We start from the raw sequence: 26,137 nt of genomic DNA on the forward strand, positions 1-26,137 counted from the left end.
ACATAATGATTCAGTGAAACAGAAGGGCTGGTCCTTCAGTCTTCTTTCCTCCTCTGTGCTTTTTTACTGTTCTACACTGCCTCTGTCTTTGAAGCATAGTGTTAGGGCCCATTTGAGAAGAGATATCACATTGAAAAGTCAAGCATCAACATCGAAGGTCATAGACTTGGTTTCTGATCCTGCTTCTGCCACTTACTAGCTGGTGACTGCAGGTGAGTCATTCAGTGCCTCTGAGCCTTATTTTCCTCAATTCTAAATTAGGAATAGTAGCTACCTGAAAGGGTTTTGACAAGAATTAAAATAAGTAACATCTTTGAAGGCACCTTGAATAGTACCCAAAGTACAGTGGGATTCCCCTCCCCCTTTTTTTCCTTTGCTCTCCCTCAGGAAGTCAAGTGTTACTCCTCTTTCACACTTTGAAGAGGCAGTATGGGTAGATGTAGAACATTCAGGGCACATAAGTCAGGATAGAGGCAAATAAGATATTTTCTTGGTTATAGTGGTTAAATAGAAAGCATATGTACTCTCTATTGAAACTGAGCTATATTTTTTGGTATCAGTAATCACTCTGTATTTCAGATTTCCTCATATATAAATTGAGGATAGTGTTCTAAACCCTCCCTCCATTGACAAAAGGCTCAGAAAGATAATGAATATGAAAATTATTTTGAAATAATAAAGCAAATATGCAGAGAACATAATAGGCAAGACTTCAGTTTTAATCCCATCACTAATTGACTGTTTAATCTTGGTCTTATCCATTCTGCTTTCTGGATCTCTGTAAAATGAGAGTGTTAGACTAGATGATCTCTGCAGAGGTCCTTGCCTCTTCTGACATTCAAGGAGTTTATTATTTAAATAATAATAGATAAGATCTGTATATATTTATGTTTTTATGTTGTTTTCACACTTATTGTCTCATATGAAAGTAGCACTAAACTGCTGGACTAAGAATAGGAAGTCCTGGATCCTTGTCCCTATTTTGACGTTGACTCATGCTATAACCTTAAGTTTTTCCCCCATTCTCCAAGTTTCAATTTCTTAATCTGTAAAATCGGAGCATGGGGGTTGGACTAAATCAGTAGGTCTCAACTTTTCCACATAGCCCTGGGGACTTCTAGAGTTTCTCTAAAGTGTACTACAATGCTAAGGCTGCAGAGAACGGGAGAAAATGAGAGGTGTAGCAGGATGAGTTCTAAGTTTCCTATGCCCACTTCAGGCAGATTTGGTTTAATTTTGTTTTCTATATCTGGGCCTCCATGTGCTATTTCACTTGTAAAAAAGTTTCATTGCAATATATATAAAAAAAAAAACTTGAATAGATGTGCTATAAAGCCTCAGGTATTAAAGGCAGGATTCAATGAAATATGTTCTTTGGTAACTTCATTTTTGTTGTTTTAACAAAACACAATATTGTGAACATAGTTCCAAGTAAAAAAAAAAAGAGGACTGTACAGCATTCTCCTGCATAAATATGGAATAATTTTGTCATCTCCCTAATGTTAGATATTTAAATTTTTCCAATATTCTCTGTTTACATAATGCTATATTGTACTTCTTTTTTTGTACTTACATAATTGTTTTCTTTTTTTTTTTTTAATTTTTTTTTCAACGTTTTTATTTATTTTTGGGACAGAGAGAGACAGAGCATGAACGGGGGAGGGGCAGAGAGAGAGGGAGACACAGAATCGGAAACAGGCTCCAGGCTCTGAGCCATCAGCCCAGAGCCCGACACGGGGCTCGAACTCACGGACCGCGAGATCGTGACCTGGCTGAAGTCGGACGCTTAACCGACTGCGCCACCCAGGTGCCCCCATAATTGTTTTCTTATTAAGCATTCCAAGAAGTGGAATTACTGGTTAAAGCTTGTGTGTACTTAAATTTTTTGGATATTTTATAAAATGCTCTCAAAAAGTTTATACTCCTACCAGCAATACCTCTTTGCCAATACTAGTATTTAATCATTATCAATCTGACTTATGAAAATGATATCTTCTTTAATTTGTATTTCTATGATTTCTAGTGAAGTTGAATTCAACAATTTTCATTTTTTATTGATCATTTATATTTCTTCTTTTAATTGACTTTTCATGTTTGTTGTCCATTTTTCTACATCTCTGTATATCAAGGAAATCGACCACTGTTTTTCCATAGTTGATGCCAATATGTTTTCATTAGTTTATGGTTGTCTTTGAGTTTGATTAAAAAGTTTAAATGTTTTCTAGTCAACTAAGTCTATCAAAATGTTCACTTATTTTTCTTTATTGTCATTCTTTAAAAAGCCCTTTCTACCTTAAAAAATATATCACCTATACTTTCTAACAATACTTTAATGATTTCCTTTTATTTTTGTTTTTGTTTTTTTCATTGACATCTTTGATCATTATGGAGTTTGCTTTGGTTTCAACTAGTAATTTAACTTAATTCTCTTTTTCAAATGTTTAGCCAGTTATGACACCAGTTAGTGAATAAATCATCCTTTTTCCACAGATTTAGAATTACATATTACATATATGGAGTCTGTTTTTGGCTTTTCTGATCTCTTCAACTGATCAATCCATAGTGGAGTCACTATCAAACTGCTATAATTATTACGGCACTATAATACTTTAAATGTCTGATAGGAAAAGTCTTATTACTCTTTTCAAAAATATCTTGGCAATATCATAAATTTTACTACTTCAGGTGAGCTTTGACATTATTTTGTCAAGATTTTGTTGGGATTGTTTTAAATTTATGGATTTCTTTTAAATTTTTTTTCAACGTTTATTTATTTTTGGGACAGAGAGAGACAGAGCATGAACGGGGGAGGGGCAGAGAGAGAGGGAGACACAGAATCGGAAACAGGCTCCAGGCTCTGAGCCATCAGCCCAGAGCCTGAGGCGGGGCTCAAACTCACGGACCGCGAGATCGTGACCTGGCTGAAGTCGGAGGCTTAACCGACTGCGCCACCCAGGCGCCCCTAAATTTATAGATTTCACTGGGGGAAGGGGACCAATCAATAACTTTACAATATTGCATCATCTCATCCAGGAATACTGTACATCTTTCCACTTAATTCAGGTCTTTTACATACCTCAATATTTTTTTTTTTTTTTTAGTTTTGTTCATATAGGTCCTTTATTCACACTCTAGTTATAAAGGATAAGTAGTCCTGAGGTGCCTGGGTGGCTCAGTCGGTTAAGTGTCTAACTTTGGCTCAGGTCATGATCTCATGGTTCATGGGTTTGAGCCTTGCATCAGGCTCTGTGCTGACAGCTCAGAGCCTGGAGCCTGCTACAGATTCTGTCTCCCTATCTCTGCCTCTCCCCTGCTCATTCTCTCTCTCTCTCTCTCTCTCTCTCTCTCTCTCTCTCTCCTGTCAAAAATAAATAAAACACATAAAAAAATAAAATAAAATAAAAATAAAAATAAATAAATAAATAAAACAGTAAAAAAAATAAATAAAGGATAAGTAGTCCTGTGTTCTTAAGTCTTTTCTGTAGCTTCATAATAAACATGACAATTCAGTCCTCTCATTTGCATGATACCTCAGGTGATGGATAACTCCCCTGTTTTAACTGATATGATTTAAGTAGGATTTTTCAGAATGAGCAAATTGAAAGAAGCCTAATCAAACATTGACCTCAACTCACACTGCATGGCAACACCAATGAGGATGACAAAAAACAATAGAAATGGGAATTCTATGGAGACAATATCTGAAGGCGGTCTCATGACTTCTGTTCTTGGTGGAGTTTTGGATCATACTTAAGCTTTATGATGGAACAAAAGGACCATGAAGAAACATGTAGAACATCATCAGCCAATCAGGGATTTCAGAGCCAGCTGGCAAGCAGAGGACCTCATGCTATCCCATTATGTGACCATTCATAGTAGTCAAGTGTTTGCAGCTGTTCTAATAGGAGATTTATCAAGTACTTAAATATGCAACTGGTTTGCAATTCCAGAGTGTGAACTTAACCTCCTTCAACATGAGAGAGGATTTTTTGTATTTTGCCAAAAATTTCACAATGGCATTTTTTTGTGAGACTCATTATTAGTTGTTGATACAGCCTTGGTGTTCAGAGAACTAGGTGTAATATTTGTAGAATCGGAGGAGGAGGAGATGGATAGGAGTTTGTGTTGTCTGTGTTTATTATTCAGTCATCTAGGCTACTGCATGGTAATAGAGGACTTTCTAGGACCACCTTGGAGCATACCCAGATCACACTTACACTTCTGTCAACTGAATACCAAGAAGGCATTCATAGGGTCATATACTTACTAAACAATGAACAAGGATACCTAAAACCCAGGTGCTCTGTCTTGAGGCTACACCCACCCACACTACATCTCCATTGGATGCAGTTGCCAGATTTTTCTCTGGCTCTACCACCAATTTCCTGTGGCTTGGGGCATGAGATTTCAATACTTTGTGTCCATTTTCATAACTGAAGAGTCAGGCATCACATAGGGACATTTTGTTATAAGGCTTCCAATATTCTTTACAGCCCAAAGATGAGTTCGTTCCAATTAGACCCAATGGGTCAGAACTACAAGGAGATAAATCATGAGTGTCCTGGAAGGAATAGTCTTATAACAGAGTCCAGAAATGGAATGTGCTTCAATTCAAGAAACATTGGGGCAATCTTTACGGGGATATTACAGAGGGAATTCAAGCCTTGTACAGAGGAGTGGGTGTGTTGTGACCAGATACTATTTAAAATTTTCTCCAATCTGTAAGATTCATAGCCTCATGGTCTGTGATTTAGAGCAAACTAACTGTGATGCCAGGCAGGTCAGTTTCATCTTAGTGAGCATCATTTTATTCAGCTATAGAATGATGTATACAATAATCCCTATTATACTCCTTTGTACAAGATTGTTACTAACTTTTGTAAGCTAATCGAATGGTAGACATTTTTAATCTTATGTTACTATATTTTATATTATGCTTTAATTTATTGTCACTTTATGTTATTGTATGTTTTATATTTATTATATATAAATAAATATGTATAATACACATGTTACTGCATACTGTATTTTAATTCACTGTTATTATTAGGAACCCTGAAAAATTCAGCCATGTTGGAAAAGTAGGATAAATAGGAAAGAAGTAATAGCAACCCAGTGATTACACATTGGTTCTGCTATCATTTGAGGAAGTTGGTAATTCAGGCAGGAGAAGTAGATTGGAAACAACCTTGAGAGGTTTTTCCATCCCATTTTTGTTCCTAATCCAAACTGTACAGATGAGTTACAGTTCCATTTTTAGGAGATTCCTTCCATATCCATATTTGGGAACCTTCACCACTTGTGTTACCATTAAGTATCATTTAAAACTTTAGAGTCACTATTCTGCTTCAAAGAAACACATATTTCATATTTATGCATTTATATGATTTAATATGTTGTATACTTTATATGTTCACACACATATACACAAAGATTACACCCTATTGTGGGTGTACACACACACATTCATTCACACATACATGAGTACACACATATGTGTAAGAATGTTGTTTATACATATGTTGCATATGGCTTGCAATAGCAGTGCCTAATACTGTGTTAATTGCCTTTATTTTTTGAAGGGCTGTAGAAAACAAAGAGAAAAGATCAAATGACTGTAGATATAAAAGGTAATGTTACAGCAAGTTACTATCCTAAAAGGAGGGAGTTGAGGGTGAAGAGATAATTATTTTGGTTAATTTCTTGCTTATTGTTAATACTTGTAACGTTTATATAAAAGACTCTACAAATATGTTATGAATAAAATCCAGATATCTTTTAAGACTCCTTGAGCTGGATATGGAATTCTTGAATTACTGTGTTATTGTACACCTGAAACTAATGTAGCACTGTATGTGAACTATACTTGAATTAAAATAAAATAAAGAAATAAAATAAAATAAAATAAAATAAAATAAAATAAAAAAGACTCCTTGAGCTGGAAGAGATTTTAGTGATTTTCCAGTTCAACCTATCACATTATGAATGGAGCTGAGAGGCTAAAGGACTTGTGCAAGGTCATATGGTGAGTTAGTAATAAAACTGAACAAGGATTCAAATCTCATGACTTCCAGCCTAGTGCTTTCTCTGTTATCTGGAACTTAAACATTTTTGTTCAGCAGAGATTTTCCTCTGTAACCTCAAAAGTGAGTACAGTGTCTGGCCCATAATAAATGCTCAATAAATGTTAAATTAATACACAATGGCATTGGCTGTACTGGGCTTTGCACTTATTCCCAGGTAAATTATAAAGGATATCTGTGTTTTAAGCCAGGAGACATTCTGGGACAAAATATTAACCATAGCTAGGGAGATGATCTGAGTTTCAAATTGAAAAAACAAATTCATACTTTTTCCACTGTAATCTTCTTCATTCACAGGATGGTTTACTTTTAGCAGCGGAATCTAGAACTCCTCTGGGAGCCCTAATCCTTTGGCTCTGTAACCATTCCTTTGCAAACTTGGGTTCAGGAGCTAGTATTTTCCTGTGGAAGAAGAGATTCCTCAAAGAAGTATTCATAACTTGACCCTATTTTTACTAATTAATGTGACAAACTAGTCCTGAGGATTGCAGCTGCACCAAAAACTGGGGATGTCCCCATTCTAGAACATCCATGGCACTGGAAGTGAACCCACTGGAATTGGATACAGGGCCTCCCCTCTAGGAGTTGATACTCAATGACTGAATGGCACTCACAGCAACATCCTTTCTGTGCACAAATAAGAATCTGCAGTTTGCAGCAGAAAAAGGCTGTTAGTAAATTATGTGTTCTGTTAATACAAATGGTAGAAAGAGTACTTGTTTAGAGGCCTTAGTTTTCTCATCTGTTAAGTAAAAATAATGATAGTACCTATGTCAAAGAACTGCTGAGATTATTCATTTAAATGGGATATGTAGGGTCACCTAGGTAGCTCAGTGGGTTAAGCGCCCGACTTCGGCTCAGGTCATAATCTTGCAGTTTGTGGGTTCAAGGCCTGCATTGGGCTCTGTGCTGACAGCTCAGAGCCTGGAGCCTGCTTTGGATTCTATGTCTCTCTCTCTCTCTCTCTGCCCCTCTCCTGTTCACACTGTGCCTTTCTCTCTCTCAAAAATAAACATTTATTTTTAAATAAATGACATATGCAAACTTGCCAGCATAGGCTTGTTTCATAGCAGGTGCCTATTAAGTAGTAACATTCTTCCTTCATAGGTCTCCAGTTGAGTATTCTTCAGGCAAGTCACATTCCCAGAACTCATCCTTGGAATGAAAGGGTTATACTGGAGTAGTTTTTAACAGTTCCTTCAAGCCCAGCATTCGGAGTCCTTTAACAAGGGGAAGGGAATGAGAGAGTAACAGGGTGGAGAGGAAGGAAGGAAAGAAGGAAGGAAGGAAGGAACAGGCAGATTTTCCTGACCTGGCTACTTGTGAGTCTCCTACATAAAATAACCTACTATAATACAGTGTTTTCTGTGCCTGATATGTACATTTTATGCTGAAAAGGGAGGGAAAAGCCAAGCTATAGCTAAATTTATGTGTTTTTCTCCCGCTATCAAATAGCAATTGCTCTTAAATTTTTCTTCCTTTTCCCTACCACAAATATGCTTCCTCTGCTAAAAGAAGCCTCCCTAACATCACAGTCTCTCACATAAACTAAAGCACAGTAGTAAATGAGAAGGACTTGCATAAAGAAGTCTTGCATGTTTCAGAGCAGCAGGATATGTATGTCTGTCTGTTTATGCTGGCTACTCTGTATACCTGTGGATCACCATTTGTGTATTCATTCAGTCAGTATTTGAGGGCCTACTGTATGCCAGGCCTATGTTAGGAGCAAGGAGGCAAAATGTTGTGTAAAATATGTATTTTTTAATGGACCTCCATGTCTTTATCTGAGCAGCTGTGATCCTGAAGATCTCTGAGTTTGAACACATGTATATGTTTCTGTGTATCTGTGACAGCTCCAGGTGTACATGACAGCAATCCCCGCCCCCCACACTGGATTCAGAAGACTTCCCTTTGCCTGGTGTGATTCACTTCACAGGCATTGAGCTTTATCTCTGTTTCATTTTTATAACTTGCAGGATTGGGGATATGATAGCTAGCAATTTAAAAACAAGTAGAAATATCATGGAGTTCTTTCTCACAGAAGTTTTACCTGTTTTTTTTTTTATTATGAAAAATAAGCATTCTGTTAGCTTGAGTACGATCCTTTGCATGAATACAGGGGTCAGGAGGAAGAAACACTGCCTAAGCCCAAGTCTCTGCTGTGCCATGCTAAAGGAGTGGTAATTTCTGCCATTGATCATTTTCCCATGGGTGTTCGTGGCTTTCAGTAAAGGTAGAATGTCTTATTTTATTTTTTTTTTATTTATTTATTTTTATATATATGAAATTTATTGACAAATTGGTTTCCATACAACACCCAGTGCTCATCCCAAAAGGTGCCCTCCTCAATACCCATCACCCACCCTCCCCTCCCTCCCACCCCCCATCAACCCTCAGTTTGTTCTCAGTTTTTAAGAGTCTCTTATGCTTTGGCTCTCTCCCACTCTAACCTCTTTTTTTTTTTCCTTCCCCTCCCCCATGGGTTCCTGTTTAGTCATCGCTCCTTATCAGGGAAATACAAATCAAAACCACACTCAGGTATCACCTCACGCCAGTCAGAGTGGCCAAAATGAACAAATCAGGAGACTATAGATGCTGGAGAGGATGTGGAGAAACGGGAACCCTCTTGCACTGTTGGTGGGAATGCAAATTGGTGCAGCCGCTCTGGAAAGCAGTGTGGAGGTTCCTCAGAAAATTAAAAATAGACCTACCCTATGACCCCGCAATAGCACTGCTAGGAATTTATCCAAGGGATACAGGAGTACTGATGCATAGGGGCACTTGTACCCCAATGTTTATAGCAGCACTCTCAACAATAGCCAAATTATGGAAAGAGCCTAAATGTCCATCAACTGATGAATGGATAAAGAAATTGTGGTATATATACACAATGGAGTACTATGTGGCAATGAGAAAAAATGAAATATGGCCTTTTGTAGCAACGTGGATAGAATGTCTTATTTTAAAAAAACGTTACGTAGTTCTTATCATGAAGGGAAGTATCAACAGGACCTCAATTGTTCATATTGATTAAAAACTCCTATGAAAACCAAACAATATAGCATAGAATTAAACTAGCCTGTGTAATTCTGTGTGATCAAATTCTTTAGGGCCATTCTCTGTCCACTTCTCTTATCTGGCAGGGTTATCTTTATGTCTTTTCTGCCTAGAAATACCAAAGGAGAGAGACTCTGGAAATGCATTAATAGGGTGTCTACTCTTCTGTTTGTTCTCCTAGGGAAACAGAAGTACCTGTGTGCCAGCAGAAATGATTGCACCATCGATAAATTCCGAAGGAAAAATTGTCCATCTTGTCGCCTACGGAAATGCTATGAGGCAGGAATGACTCTGGGAGGTATGATACTTTTCTCCCTTTGTCTTTCTCCCTTTCCTTCCCTCATTCTCTTGTTCTTGCTTTGAACCAGATTTTCCTCTTTGGTGCTTCCTAGGTGGCCAGCCATACTCTAGATACAGGCTGACCCCTTCATATCCAATGTGGCTATCAGCCAGCTGGTGCCTTTCTTTATCCTTAATGATGTCACACCCCACTCTAGGGCTTAGCATAGGAGCAGAAGATGTGAAGGATCAAGTCCAATCAGGGGACAAGTGAGTGTGGAGTCAGAAGACACAGTGATACTGGCCTTATGTTATTGAATGATGGCTAGGATGAGAGAATTATGGAATTGAGAATAGTCACAGGTGCAGGATGACCTAGGCACAGGCTGGCCTGGAACAACCAGGAATATCCTCAACTAACTACTCCTATATTGTAGGGCTGGCCATCTGGAATGAGAAGCTGCTTCTCTTTGGAGCCTATGACTAGACTGCCAAGCAGAGCCAGTTTTCTATCCCATATGTCCCAGGGTTGAGCAGGCCTTTTAATCATTTCCTTTTCTTTGCAAATCTATTGATAATTTCCAAAATAATTTCTTCAATAGCACTGTAGGTTTACAGAAGGAAGATGCAGCTTTTTCAAAGGCAGCCCTTCAATTTAAGGCTCTCTGTCCCCTAGTCTGTGTCTACTGTGAACACTGTCACCATTCCAGAAAGTCTTGGCTTACACTTATATTTCCCCCTCCAAATTCATCATTTCTTCATGTATATACCCGCACAGTGGCATGGTACTCTCTGCTGCCTGATGCTTCCAAAATGAAGCACCTTTCATGAGAAAAGCAAGCTCATTAGTCTACTTTGATTTGGAAACGGGACTTGAAGAAAAGCAAGCTCATTTCTGAATGCCTGAAACTGTAGCCTCCTACCTGATTACTCATTATCAGCTTGGAAAACCCAAGATCCTAGAATCCTGCCATTTCCCCTCCCCCTCTCAAAGCTAATTTAGTGCACTTGTCCATCACTGGCTTTCTGTGAGGTGCTCAATACTTCTATCCATGTACATTTTTATATAAACCAACTTGTTCTCTATGTGTGGGTCTTCATGTTGATAGCTGTATCCTCCCCTCCTTTACAGGCCAATAATAGTCTTTACACAGACCAAAGTCCTACAAATAACTCAGGTTCCATTTGAAATAGTTGTAACAGAACCATCTCAAATAGCGGCTAGTGCTCCCAGACATGGCAAGCAGATGCTCTGTGAGTAATCTTCCAGGCAGCCACATCAAATGAGACTCAAATATCTGAGAAAGACCAACCTTGTTCTTGTTTGCTTATTATACTCCAGAGAAATCCTACAATTGTGTCTATGGTGGGGAAGAAGAGGCAGGACTGGGGTGGAGAAATGCAGAAGGAAAGCCAGGAAAGATGACAAAGGAATAAGAGGGATATAAATAAAGGGAATAAAAGGGATAAGAGGAATTTTTCTTCATATGAATGTTACAACCCCTAATGCAGTCATCTCTCAGTATTTAGCCCTCTGTCCATTGTGTGTAAGAGATAGGGGCTCCCAGGTAGAGAACCTCTTGTTTTTCAATTTGATAATATGAATTGCAAGCCTGCTTTGATGCAGGTGAAGTTAATGATAACAAAAGTTCTCATAAAATTTGGGTCCAAATCTTAAAATTAGTTTCATGTTTCAGCCAACATCCTCCATTATAAAGCAGTCTGTGACATGATTATAGTGAACCCTTTTTGAAAAGGAGTCTGTGCATCTGATAAACTCCTATATTTAAAGTGTACAATTTGATAAGTTTGACATATCTGTACACCTTCCAACCAAGATAATTAACATATCTATCACCCTCCAAAGTGGTTTTACCCCTCTTTGTAACTCCTTTCTCTCTCTTCCTTCCCTGCTTCCCAACCCCACCTCTAGACAACTGATCTGATTTCTGTCACTGGAGTTCTGTTTGTTTTTTTTCTACAATTTTATATAAATACAAACACACAGTATGACCTCTGCTGTCTAGTTTATTTAATAAGCATAACTATTTTGAGATAAATTCACATTGTTGTATGTATCAATAATTTATTCCTTGATACTGCTGAGTAGTATATCCATAGTATGGATATACTGTAAATTATTCGTTCACATATTGATGGATATGTTACTTGTTACCATTGTTTTTCTCCCCATTACAAATAAAAATGCTATGGACATACATGTACAAAAAAAAAAAAGAAAAGGAGTCTTTGTATACCAGATAATTTCACTTCTCCATATATCAGTCAGGCATAAATCTGTAAAGTTCATGGAGAGAGTGGTACAGTAAGTTTTCAAATTGATTTATTGGATAGTGTGCTCAAATTTGTATGGGCTTGGTCAGCACAATGAAAAGAAGATGAGAGGTACTGTGAATGACTTTCATTTCAGTTCAATTTCTATGATATTTAGAAGCACCATACTAAGCAACAGAGTGCAGGCTGGCAAACTTGAAGAAATGTCTACAAGATACAAGGATTCTTGATATTGTGTAAATGGTCTTACCTTTGGAGTCAGGCAGAACTAAATTAAAGGCCCAGCTCCATTATTTACAGTGCTTCCTTTAGGCCTCAGTTTCTTCATCTGTAATTTAGAGATATCACTCACAGAGTCATGATGAATGTGAACATCTTTGGTAAATGACAACAAGCTAGACAAATGTGAGGGCTTACTATGACAGTGAGGTCACTAGTAATTTAGATGGTAAGCTGTTTAAAGCAATTACCAGTTGGCTTTTACCCTGAATTACTTGTCATGCCCTATAATATGTAACAATTACAACAGGCAGAACATCACCAGAAATCACTTCTTATCACCTCAAACTAAAAGTACCATCAAAATCCTGTTTGGAAGCCAATCCTAGTAATTAAGGAATCATATATTCAAATACCATGCCAGTAACATCCCAAGTGTTTACCCACTTAAACACCATTGTTTGAAAAACAAACCTTTCCATTTTGCTAAAGTTATTTCCATGTTCCCTGATTCTCTGCTGCAAGCCCTTCTCAAGTTTATGGTTAACTTGCAAATTCAGTGTACAGTACATCTTTACTCAAAACAATGGAAAAACTATAGAAAGCATAAATGCAGAGTGGCTCTTTAAATACTTTAGCAATAGACTTCCCTTCTCATAAGATTTGGTTTTGGCATAGACATTCTTATCACATTGAAGGAAAATTCATATAACTTTGTTTTATTCTTCCCATCAGTAAACTCAAAATGGTAGCCAGAAATGGGAACTAGGAGTATGGCCTTGGGCAGTCCCTTCTCCCCTCTGAGACTCAATTTTCCTATCATAAAATTGAGATAATGAGATTTACCAAAGACCTGTATGGCACTACCATTTTGTGATTCTATGTCTAAAGTCATAGAGAAAGCTTATTAGCCTTTTTGTGGATTATGTATCCATTGCCCTTAGAAGTATAGATAGTCTAAACTTGAGTATTTTGACTTGAATAGTAATTTTAGCTACCTCAGATTACACCTAAGTAAGATATATTATGTGTCCAAAAATATACTGGATGTACAGATTATTGAAGGAGTGGAGGGCAGAATGGTTATCCTTGTATCTTAGAGAAGCTGGCACACTACAGCTGATGCTTGCTTGGTCTTGAGACCTCAAGATCTCTAACTGACTTTCTCTGTAGTGTTCATCTACTGTTTGGTGATGGGATCTCCATAACTCAGAGATACTTAAAGCACATAGCTTTTTTGTTTTTGCTTCTAGGCCTATCTACATGTTCACTGTTCCTTTTTTTTTTTTAGGAGCTCTTGGTATTTCTTGGTGTTTCCAGGGGTGGTTGGATTCTCAGGGTGGATCTCTTAAAGACTGCTTTCAGGCTATTAACTAACTGCCCATTAACAACTAGAATAGGCCTTTCTTTGAACCTGGTTCATTTATTGCTGCTTTTGGAAAAGTGCACATTGCTAACTGCTTCAAGAATCTAAACCTCTTGCCTACTTTTAGCCTAAGAAAATAGTTATAAATATAACTTTCCAGAAAAGGACCTTCTCTCTGATGAATTAGCTGTGGGTTTTTCACAGCCCATAATCAGAGTAAGTGCACAGCCATCTCTCACTTTTGTCTACACTTCCCAAGGATATACTTAGAGTTTCCAAGGTGTAATGAGAAATAAATAATTGCCCTGACTTGCCATCTTATCTCCTAACCCTCCCCTCCTCACTGAAACCTCCTATTCCTCCCCAAACATTTTTCTTTTTGCATTTTGCAACTCTTTTTTTTTTTTCAACGTTTATTTATTTTTGGGACAGAGAGAGACAGAGCATGAACGGGGGAGGGGCAGAGAGAGAGGGAGACACAGAATCGGAAACAGGCTCCAGGCTCTGAGCCATCAGCCCAGAGCCCGACGCGGGGCTCGAACTCCCGGACCGCGAGATCGTGACCTGGCTGAAGTCGGACGCTTAACCGACTGCGCCACCCAGGCGCCCCTGCATTTTGCAACTCTTGAGTCCTCAGTTTTTAATAAATGACATTGGCACCTGCTTACTCCCTCTTTTCCTGGACCATGGAAGATGGTGGGCCTTTCAGGAATATCATGTAGCAGCCAAACCCAGAAGAGGAAAATAAACCTGGAACATGTGAGAATCTAACGTGTTCAACATTTTCTTCAGAGGTTACTTTAGCATATTTGAGAAGTCTCTTTCCTACTAGAAGACTGAACTTTACATCTGAGACTCAAAACTGTTAGCATTTCTGCAGGTTTTAAACAACCTCCAGGATTCTCTAGTTGAGAAAATGGCTCAGGGAGCCCATGGCTATGATCTGATGTCATCATGTACACTATGAACATCTTTGTGGTTTCCAGTGTTGAAGACAGTCTTGATGACAGCTCTTTTGTCATTCTCTATGCTCAAGAGCAGCCCTGAATTGCTGCTTCTGGATTGCTGTTTCTGAATTGCTGCTTCTGGATTGCTGATTCTGCTTCTGGATGCAAGAGAGTGATTCCAGTGATGAAACACTATTCATGGCATGGGTCTTTGGAAGACAAGTTTCACAGCATTTATTCATCCATCTATTTATCTGTTCATCCTTCCAAATAGCCAACTAGCTAGTCCTTTCATCTTTCCATCAATTCACTCATCTATTTATCCATTTGGAAAATATTTTTTAAGATTATTTATTTATTGTTGAGCGAGAGAGAAAGAGTGAGAGTGACCATGTGCATGAGCATGCATGAGTGGGGGAGAGGGACAGAGAGAGGGAGAGAGAGAGAATTCCAAGCAGTTTCCTCACAGTGCAGAGCCAGACATGGGGCTTGAGCTCACGAACCGACAGATCATTACCTGAGCCAAAATCAAGAGTCAGATGCTTAACCGACTGTGCCACCCAGGTGCCCCCATTTGGCAAATACTTACTGAGTGCCCACTCTGTGCCAGACACTATGGTAGATATTTTGAGAAGCAAATCTCTGACCTCAAAAATTTAAACAAAGGGAGACAGACAGTGATAATACATCCTAAAGGATAAAAAGAAATTACTAGGAAGAAGTTGGATGAGACAGAAGGGAAGGGGAATTCAAGGCAAAGGACACAGTTTGAATAAATGCACAGAGACATAAGAAAAGCACATTGAGAGTTTGAGGAATAGTAAGTAGTTTAAAATGGCCAGATCTGGGGAAATGGGGATGGTAAGCTAAAACCACATTGAAAATGGACTCCATTATTATGCTAAAAGATTTGGAGTTTAGGAAGCTGAAGATCTATGACATGGGATAGACCTATTCATGTATCATTTTGTGTGTCTGTATGGGTTTTTTTTTCCTTCCAAGATTTTATTTAAATTGAAGTTAGTTAACATAGTGTAGTATTGGTTTCAGGAGTAGAATTTAGTGATTCATCACTTACATATAACACCCAGTGCTCATCCCAACACGTGCCCTCCTTAATGCCCATCACCCATTTAACCACCTCCCCTCCAGCAACCCTCAGTTTGTTTTCTGTAGTTAGGATTCTCTTATGGTTTGCCTCCTTCTCTGTTTTTAATTTATTTTATTTTTCCTTCCATTCCCCTATGTTCATCTGCTTTGTTTCTTAAATTCCACATATGAGTGAAATCATATGGCATTTGTCTTTCTCTGACTGACTTTGTATGTTTGCTTTTTAAAGACAATTAGTGGATTGCAAGTGTGGTATATAGGTCATGACTTAAACTTTATAGAAATACACAGTAGACCAGGTAGAGAAAGAAAAAAAAAAGTCTAGCAGCAAATTTTGCTAAACAGCTAGGATTGCAGCCTTGGTTCCTGGGTTAGTTGCCTCCATTTGGTTTGATACCTGCAAGTACTGACCACATACATAAGTCCTTCCCTTATGCAAACTTCTTGCCTTGGTCTAGGCAAGTGTTTCCTGGCATGGGTTCTGAGAAAACTAGTTCAATGACATGGTCCATGAAAAATGATTTTTAAGGTCAAATAATTTATACAAACCTACATATTATGGTCCTGCTCAGGAAAATTTATAGTATATTTTAGCGTAACACAGACCTTGGCAAGTACTGCAATAAAGTAACCTGAGGAGCTTGGTAACTCAGGATTCCTAGTTTAATTCAACCATAGAAACACTATTTTTTTTTTCATATAACACCTGTTAATATCCTACAAAACCACTGTTTAATGGAATACACTTTGGAAAACTTGGGTATAGATAAATAATTTATCCTATAGGCAGACAACACCCTTAGCCCAAGTCTTCTATTTTGTATATGTGTATGCCATTGTTCACCAGGAGAATCAATCAAGAATGGCTTCATGACCAAGAGTAGACCATCCTCACCACATCTCAAGAGTATGTACCAGAGGCCACTAAAACCACTAAAGTAAACCATGTTGGGTCTGAAATATTCTTTTCATGCATAAAGCATTATTATACATAAAGCATACATACATAAAGCATACATTATTATACATTATTATACATATACATACATACAGCATTATTGTCGAATTCATCTAATGGCCACAAGTACAGCTTCCTGACTCAAGAAACATGCTAGACCAGTTATTTCTGAGAAATATAATTACTTCCAACATCATACAGAATAATCACTAAATATTTTGGATATCCAAATATTCTTCCCTAAAAAGATTACTAATCCTTTTGTGCACTTTTTAACCAACCTTTCAACATCTATCCAGAACCTCATTGAGGTGCTACCATATAACCTTTTTGCTAAAGTAAGAAGCCTATAAATCACATATTTGTAGAATTTGGGTCCCACTTCCCACCCAGTGATTGAATGCCCTCTACCTCTTGTTCATCAGGCAGCAGAGTATCATAAAAAATCAATAATTTGTAACTCAGTTACTGGGATTTTCTCCTTTCTCCTTTGACTCTAATTAAAGCCCTAAAAATCTTCAGCTTGGAGATGCAAGTGGTAAGTCTCAATGCTACTCCTACACACGATTCTCAGATACCTGAGTGCTCCTACAGATCTGCATAACTGAGGAGCAGAATTGCCCCATGAACTTTGATATCAGTGTGCACATGTGACTCAGCACTTACAACCTCTGTTTTTCTTTCTTTTATGTTTTTGGATTTAAGAAGTCCTGTGGTATAGTGGAAATAGTGTAATGCACTCAGTACAGACGGGCCTCATTTCTAGTCCTGGCTCTTCCACCTACTATCTTAATGACCTTTGGCAAATCATTAGATATCTGAGCCTAAGTTCCCCAGCTGTAGTATGGGAATAATACAGTCTTCCTTACATAAATGTTGTAAGTTTATAAAGAAACATTGTAGGCACACAACATATATTACTGTACCTTCCACCCCTATTTTGGATGATAATTGGCCTGTGTGCTCCCAGTCACCACTGGGGCCTACTCTTTACTATTACGATGTAGCCTTTGTACTGGTTTCTTGGTTCTCTGGTCTCTGTATTACCTTTGAATCAACTCTTGAAATCTGTTCTCCATGGTCTAGATTGCCATCCTCTGGTTGATTACATAAATACTTGGTGACACATTGGAGGGAAAATGTTATACTTCTCTCTAATTATAGCTCTCAAGCAAACTTGTATGTGAAGAAACCAGAAACTGTATCTCATAATTCCTTCCAACTGAATTATCTGGGACAGCACATACATGTTGTAGTCTGTCTTGGTAAATAATTTTTTTCTAGTCATCAAAATTGATGATTACCCATATCTGGTACTTCAATGAGTATCTTACTTGTAAATTTTCCATTTAAAATCCCTGAGTTTTTAAAGTGTAGTAGGAGCAGAAAGATTTTATTGTTGTTTACTTTTGCTGTAAGTGCTCTAAAATCCATCAGTTGCTCTTGAGAGAGTAAAATGATGTCATAAGAATTATTTTCTGAAGGCAGTAGGCAGAAAGCTAAGAGTACACAGCACACAATAGGTCATATATACAAAGGCAAGTATTTTCTAAATAAAACAATTCAGAAAAAAATTATTTGAAATAAAATAACTGCTTGTTTGAAAACATTTTACTTTTGATTTAAAAAGATAGCCAACTGCTCAGTTGGTTGAGCATCTGACTTCGGCTCAGATCATGATCTCACAGTTTGTGACTTTGAGCCCTGCGTTGGGCTCTCTGTTGTCAGCACAGAGCCTGCTTCAGATCCTCTGTCACCCTCTCTCTCTCTCTGCCCCTCCCCAGCTCATGCTTTTTCTCCCTCTCTCTTTTCCTCTCTCAAAAATAAACATTAAAAATTTTTAAAAGATAGCCACCTGTTTTCACAAATTGTATAATGTGGTCCGTAAGATCACAAAAGCGTTTAAGATATTTTCTTATTGAACCAAACTTATACATAGGCAATTTACTTGAGCAAGATGCTTTTTTAGAGAATTTTGCACATCCTTTGGGATCATGTTTATATGATGTAGAACTAAGGGAAAAAAAGTACACAGCCACTCCGAAATCAGTAGAGCCTTCAGATTGTCTATTATTGATAATATTGCCATGACAACAGGTATCTAGGAAGTAAACCAGAAACAGCATCACTACCATGGATCACATATTTTCTAGAATCAGGTTCCATTTTCCTCAGTCTAGTTAATCCTGGCTGCCCTTTTTAGATCTCTTAAGAAATGTGTTTCTTTCCCCTGCTTAAAACCCCATTGGACCAATGGTTCTGTGGCAGAAGTGAGAATTGACATTTCAGCCTTCTAGCAGTCAGCAATCTAAAAAACGTAAGCACAAATCCTGAGGAAATCACCTGCAGAAAATTTGGATGGGCATTTGGAGCTAAGAAGAAAATCCGGATCTTGACCAAGATAAAAGGTCACCCCAGGCTTGCACGGGGTGGTGTGTCATGCTGGCCACGATGAAACTAAAAGAGACTGAAGACTCTCCCCAGGGTGCAAAATGAGGCATGAAAGCTTTGATTAGTGAGCTGTTAGGCACAGAGACAATAATTTCGAAGCATTCCCATCTCCAGGCTGAATAATAATGCTTTTAATATTATGGGATTGTTTGGCTGCTGCAAGAAATTCAGAAGACCAAATAGGGAGTCTTTGTTGGGCTCTGAGTAGCTGTAATGAGGCTGTTAAATTCTACCTCCCTTCTCTTCCTCCATATCCTCCACCCTCACCAAATGATTCTTGCCCGCTTTGTACAAAGAGGTATATATATATATATATATATATATATATATATATATATACATACACACACACTTTAGTATATTTGTCAATAAAGCATAAAAGAGAGGGGGGAAAACAACTTTAAGTAGGAATTTTCCATTATTTCCATCTTGCCTATCTTACAGGTAGGTAGGAAAAGAAAAAAAAAAAACAATCTAAAATTGCAGCCACCCCCTCTCTAAAAATTTTGCATGCTGCCTCTTACATCAGAGGACCTCACTCAAGCATCTGATTATGGGGACTGCTAGATGCAAGCCCATCCTTTAAGTTGCTACATTCAACGGTGTCTCTATTTCATATTAGAAAAATTCCCGGTTGGCAATTGCAAGTGTCTCAGAACAACCAGACACCGAAGAAAGGCTGACCAACTTCATTCAGAATGAGGGCTCTAGAAGGTTCTAATGGATACCTTGGAAGTACCTGGAATCTGAAGCTTAGGGGCTCTTACCCTTGCTCCTCAAAACAGACTCCACCATTGGGGCTAGGGGCTACTCTCTTGGTTAATGACTCCCTTCAACGGAACTCATCATTTCCCTACTTCACAGGGATGTTGTGAGGACTAGCTCTAGAAGTAATATCAATTATCTTTCATGTAGTAGTATCATGATTGTTGATTTCTATAATATGATTTGGCATTAGCATAGTGCTTTTTAGTTATTTTGGCTTATATGTGATGGCACTCAGGTGCATGGATGCTGTGAAGCTCTGGCTTGGTTGCTCACTTTCCACAGTGTGCTGCCAGGAAGAAGCTTTGCTGATGGGACTCAAGGTGCTTCCTAGCTGAGGCTCCTATGGCCATTTTTACTTGGTCATTATTCAGCTCATGAGTTTCCCCTTACTTCCATTCTGCTGGACCACTGCCAAGGACTTAGCTTTTAACCTCAGTCTCTATCACTGAGATGAAGGCAGAAGCTGATCCATATAAGTTCAGTAAACAAGGACCAGATTTCTGCTTCTCCTGAAGGAGCAGCTCTAAGAAGCCAGGTGGCCCCTCTCTCCAAACAGACCAGGAGACTAGAGTCGGTTATTTTCTCCTTATTCCCAAAGTCAAGGCGATTCTGTTTTCAGAAGCACATACTCTTAATCCTTTCATAAAGAGGGAGGAAGGCAAAATCTAAAAACTGGTGTCTACTTCTCTTATTTCCTATTGAAGTTATGATGAAGGAGGAAAGTGGATCAGACTGTACCTTTTACTTCTAGCCTTAGTACCCCATAATCCCCCACTACTCATTCACATCATTCACTTGCCTCTCCATCAGGTGTGAGATCTTATTCTTCTCTCAAGCCAGCCTCCAACTTTGCATTATTCTAAGTGGAGAGACACTTAGAGTTTGTAATATCTTGATATTATCTGTCTCTGCCCCAAAGACTCCATATTGAAACCAGTTTCCTTCTTGTGGATGTGGAATCTGTGAGACCAAGGGCAGACAAATATGAGAGTCAGAACTCTTTCAGCCTTGCCTGGGGCCTGCATTTCCCACTCTCCTCCTTCTCCAGTCTCTCTCCACCTTCTCTCTCTTTCTCTCTCTCTCTTCTCTCTCTCTCTCTCTCTCTCTCTCTCTCTCTCTCTCTCTCTCTCTCTCCCCTCGCTCCCTCCCCTGAGTCAGCAACATTCTGGAAAAAAGCCAAGGAAAGACTTCCAGAGGGAGGGGAGTTTGCCACTCCTTGGACAGAATTTGAATCTCTAAGCCAACAAGAGGTTCCCTAATGTGGATTGAAAGACTAATGTAGTTTATTTTTAACTGCTTTCTGTTTGTTTGAACGTTGCATATTTTTGCTAGCAAATTTCCTTAATAAAGCCATTAATACAGCAATGGTATTTTCTTATTTACAACAGACTGACAGAATTAATGCTGTTAACTTTGAGCCTTTTTTTTTACTTTTCTCTCTCTCTTTTTTTTCTCTCCTTTGCTTTCCAGGTCATGCTGACCTGTTCAGCTTGGGCTGTTTCACATTTGTTTTTAATGTCAGTTTAAATGTAATTGTAAAAGCATGTATGCTCTAAATTCATGTAGTTACTTTTTCCAGTGGAAAAGCCTGGTATGTGAAAGCATTTCCAGGCTTTGCAATTTCACATGAGCAGATTTTTGATAATGACTTTGTGCCCCTCACCCAGGATAGCATCTGGACAGTGACCCCCTTTATTCTGGCTCACTAGTCAGAGAGAGACTTGGGAATAGTTTCTGCCAGATCGTGTGCTTTGGCAAGGATATGCAGCATTGCATATCATTCTATTATTAATTACGTTTACTCCTCCATGAACTAAAAACCATTAGACTAAATAATCCAACATAAACCTTGAAAGATAAAATTTGATATTCTTTTTGCAAGCTATTTCTCTGACTCAAAATTGGGACTTGGAGGAGAATGGAGGCATGGGGGATAGGGCCAAGGAGGCTTCTTGCCTTAGAAAATTTGGTCTGCAATTATTAGTGTACACTTATAGTTGGATGCACCCCTTACTAATCTTTCATTCCATGCCTGCCAAGGACTGGCTCTGTTCCCTGTCTCTTGTCCCTGTCCAACTTATTCCCCACTCACCACTCATCTCCCAACTGTCTCTTCTCCCTATTCGCATGCTATTCAGCCTAATAAAATGGAAAGTGTACCACCCTAGAAGTCTGGGTACCTGAGTCTTTAGTGATCTGCTACTATCTAGCTGTGTGACCTGGGGCAAAACTTGGCCTTCATTCTTCTCATATTTTAAATAGGGATAGGTTTGGATGGGAGAGGAAGAGATAGAAAATATCTGGGGCCTTCAAACATTTTCTTGGCAATGAAACCTTTTCTTCAAACAAAATCTGATGAAGAGTCCCAAATGTAGTTACAAACTAAAGCACTGCTATTCTGGTTTGAAAGAAGGAAGCATGTGTTCAGACACACTTTGCCTCTTCTCAGAGTCAAGGGATATGTTCAAGGTCATACATCCCATTAGACTCTGAATACCACCACAATAATAAAAAAAACCCTTTATTGTAAATAACATTTTAGAACTTTTATATCATCATTGCATTGTGCCTCCTTAAGGTGAATGCATTTTTTTCATCATGTTTCAGTCTTGAAGCAGTCCTTCTGGTGGTGTAGAATCATCCCTCTACTCACAGGCACCACCACAGTGTCTGTATATTCTTAATTAAAAACCTTATTAATTAGGTATTAATACTCCACCTTACAGATGAGGAAATTGAAGTACAGAAAGGCTAGGTCTTTTCCAAAGTCACACAGCTAGTAAGCAGTACAACCAGGCTTACAATGGATAGTATGGCTCCAAATTCTTTGCTCATAACTATTGCTTTTTATACATATATGAAAAAACTAAGTACAAAAGAAGGAAAAAGATGTCCCCAAGGTCATACAGTGAGATCCCCTGACTACAGTCCCAGTAGATGAAAAGATGGCTGGCATGATTTAAGTCACAGGCCACAAACTGGCTTTCCCCAGGCCAATATTCACTTACAAAATTGTGTTTGCCAAGCACAGTCTTGTTTAGAAAATTAACATAGATTGCCCCTAGGCAGGGCATCAATTACTTTTCACTGTCCCCAGCCCTGTTTTTGTTCACTAGACTATTTTCCTCATTTACATATCTGCCTGACTAGTGAAGATATTTGAGATCATGACCCCTGTATTTAAGCACTGTAATATACAAGCACCTGCACACACACATACTCAAATACATTCATATAAGTATAGCCTAGTCTGGTTTCACAAATAATTTGCAGCCCTGCACCAAACATATCTTTATGTTTACTTAGCACTTAGAATTACACGTAAGATCTGAATTCAGTGTTATAGCCAGTTATATGCAGAAAAAAACTCAGTTACTTTTTTTCATCTAATAAATGTGTCATGCTCTTCCCTTCTCTGCTGTATTTGGTTATCTTAATCCTTATGTTACTTCTTCCCCATGCCCGAGTTAGGTCACCTGCAAGCCATTCACTCCCTACTCTTTAGAAATGGATGGAGAGTAAAGGAGGGCTCACTCATTATGTGCCAAACAGTCTCTCTCATTTGGTTCTCATAAGTGTCCTAAGAATGAGGAAACTGAATCTCAGAAAATCTGAGAGAGCAAAGAGTTCAAAGTTATTAAGCTAGTAATTTACAGAGCTGGGATTTGAACTCAAAATTGTCTGACTCTGAAGCCTCTTATCTTGCCATATACCACACTCCTATAAGGAAAGTGTATTAGCTTTCTATTGCTTCATAAAAAAATCATCGCAAATTTAACAACTTAAAACAGTAACTATTTATCAGTTCACAGTTCTGTAAGCCAGAAGTCTGACACTGGTTTCTCAGCTCACTGTTTCACAAATATGAAATCAAAGTATTGTCCAGCCTGCACTGTATTCTGGAACTCAGGGCTCTTGACCAAGTTCATTTGATTATGGCAAGATTCAGTTCCTTGCAGTTGTAGAATTAAGGTTCCCCTTTCCTTTCTGGCCATCATCCAGAGAGAGGCTGCTCTGAGCTCCTAGAATCTGTTCTTATTCCTTGGCATGTTGATCCCTCAACCTTAAAAGCCAGCAACAGAGACTCTTCCTTATGTTGAATCCCCCTGACTCCATGAAGAACCCAGTCTCTTTTAAGAGTTAATCTGAGTAGGTCAAGCCATCAAAGATAACCAAACTTCAAATTCAGTTCAATTTTGAGCTTAATTACATCTACCTAATCCTTTTACAACAACAAGTAGATTAGTGTTTAACTAAATAACTGGAAAAAGATGTGTATACAACCAGGTATTGAGACTGTTGGGTGCCATCTCAGAAGCCCATCTACCACAGAAAGTGATTTTTTATGCTCCAGATTTTATGGTGAGATATGAAGAAGAGAAACATCCTTGACCTTAGGGAGAGTGATTCCAGTTTTCTAAACCTTTGGGAACTTAACTTCACTTGCCTTGTCCCTGCCCATGGGTAAGAAAGCCTCTATCTTGAGGTGGCAAGGAATTAGCCTGGAACAGCACCTAACGGTCACAGTGGCTATGGAAGCTACACACTAATAACATATACCTCCCCTTGGGGATACACTGTGGAACCTGAATTGAAAAATCTTTTTCTGGTGCTATTAGAGACAGCCCTCATAGGGATCTAATACCACCAGTATGAAAAGTGAGTTCTCCATAGGATCCAGACAGCAGGATCCAGACATCATGTCAGGTGCTCCAATCCCCTACAGAGCAAGTTGGGACAGGGAAGTGACTTGCCAGTGGCCCTTTGTTGTCACTGATCTGACCTGAGACTGAAAGACAGGGAAGAGATGCAAAACAGCAAACACCATTAAGACTATCCACCTTTACCATCCCTTTTCTCCTGAATTCACCCTCAATTTAAGTAAACCAGTGGGTCTCTGCCATAATAGGAGTTGGCAGGCCTGTACCTCACATGAAAGAGTTAGATCTGACGCTGGGGCTCAGGTGCAGAAGGAAGGAGGGGTGTGGGGGTGGCCTTCATGGAAGAAAACAAGGCCTTGAGCATTGGGTAACAGCTGAGACTATCAAGCCTCATTGTCCAGCATTCCAAGTCGTCTAGCAACATGCTGGTCTCTGCTGCAGAAAGAGAACAGAGGATCCCCTGGCAGAATGAATGGAATCTGATTTCAATTACGTTCAGTACAGTCACCCTCTTCAGGCAGAGAGGCCAGAACACCTGGTGCAGCTTGGGCCAGTGTGGATGCAAGGACAGCACATTACCCGGGTCTTAGAGGCCAGTGGGAATGCAGCTTCTTTTCCTCAAGCAGATGCCATATAGATCTAGAGGAGGAGGATGTGAAAATACCAGCCAAGTTCTCATTAGCACTATGTAGAGAAGGGGAATTATTTCATGTTGATGGATTCTCCCCAAAGTATCTGCACATACTGCTCTTGCTTGTAATCAGTTTACTTAGGTCCACGAGTCATCACCCCACTGAGATCTCTGGTGAGAGAGTTGAGGTGACAGAGCATACTTCACTGATTGCATCAGCACCAATTGCTTTGTCCCTGTACCTTTCAGAAAAGCTCATAGATTCATCGGTATAAAATTTATTTATATTCTTTTCTTCTTTATCAATAGCATGAATAGGGCATGACGAATGAGACAGCTGCCCCAGAAAACAGTCTAGATTCACAGCATTATTCCATAGAACTTTCTGGGATGATGGAAATATTCTATGTCTGTATTGTTGAGCACTTGAAATGTAGCTAGTGAGAATGAGTTATATTTTTAATTTTCTTTAATTCTAATTAATTTAAATGTAAATCACCACCTGTGGATAGTTACTGTGTTGGACAGTGCATATCTAGAAGAGACTCAGAGAGGCAAGAACTGTGACAAAGTAGAAACAAGTTAGTCAAAAAGAGAGCTGATGTGGCACATAGAACTCTGGATCAGGAATAAAAGCCCTGGTTTTAGTCTTAGCTTTGCCAGTAGGTGATCACTCTTTCTGGACTCAGCCTCCCCATCTTTGACTTGAAAGTTTGGATTAATGTCAGAAGTCTCAAAATGGTAGCTAAGTACTAATTTACCTTTAGAATACAGAGGAGCTCCAGGAAGATTTTTCAATGTTACACTAATGCCTTCTAGGGTTGTGTGTATGTGTGCACGTGCATGTGCATGGCAGGGGCAGGAAGGCCAGTAGCCATTTACTCTTGTTCACCAAAGTTCCTACCATTCTCCTGTGCGCGCACACACACACACAGACAAGCACACACCACTCTATTGCCTATGTAGACCCTGAAGGTATTTTGAAGCTGTGGCTCCTGGGTGAGAAGATTTCTGTAGACCTTTCCTACTTTGTCATTGTATGTGAATTTTAAGGCCATTATAGTGTCCCAAACCTGTTTCTACTTTGGGCACATGGCTGGAATATTTTCATAGTTTCCTGCCTCTTCCCTTCTGGATTTGATACTAGTTACTGAAGTTTGAAGTCAAGGGTGAGGATGGAAGTCAGAGGGAATATAAGCCCAGCCCCGCTCCTCAACTCTGCTGTTTGGCTAGAAGTAGTGTTCAGGCTTCAGAGACCTTGAGGAAGCATCATGATACAGTAGAAAGAGCATAAGCTTCGTAGTCAGCAAAC

The 26,137-nt window shown here is 38.9% G+C and overlaps 1 protein-coding gene across 1 annotated transcript in view; it reads left to right on the plus strand.

Moving 5' to 3' along the window:
- AR (androgen receptor) overlaps window positions 1-26,137 on the plus strand; it is a 184,303-nt gene that overhangs the window by 139,123 nt on the left and 19,043 nt on the right. The window contains exon 3 of the mRNA XM_030305521.1: window positions 9,322-9,438. Within this exon, the coding sequence (XP_030161381.1) occupies window positions 9,322-9,438 (117 nt within the window). The remainder of the gene's footprint in view (window positions 1-9,321; window positions 9,439-26,137) is intronic.

The sequence above is a fragment of the Lynx canadensis genome, chromosome X (assembly GCF_007474595.2).
Source record: "Lynx canadensis isolate LIC74 chromosome X, mLynCan4.pri.v2, whole genome shotgun sequence".
NCBI classification, from domain to species: Eukaryota; Metazoa; Chordata; class Mammalia; order Carnivora; family Felidae; genus Lynx; species Lynx canadensis.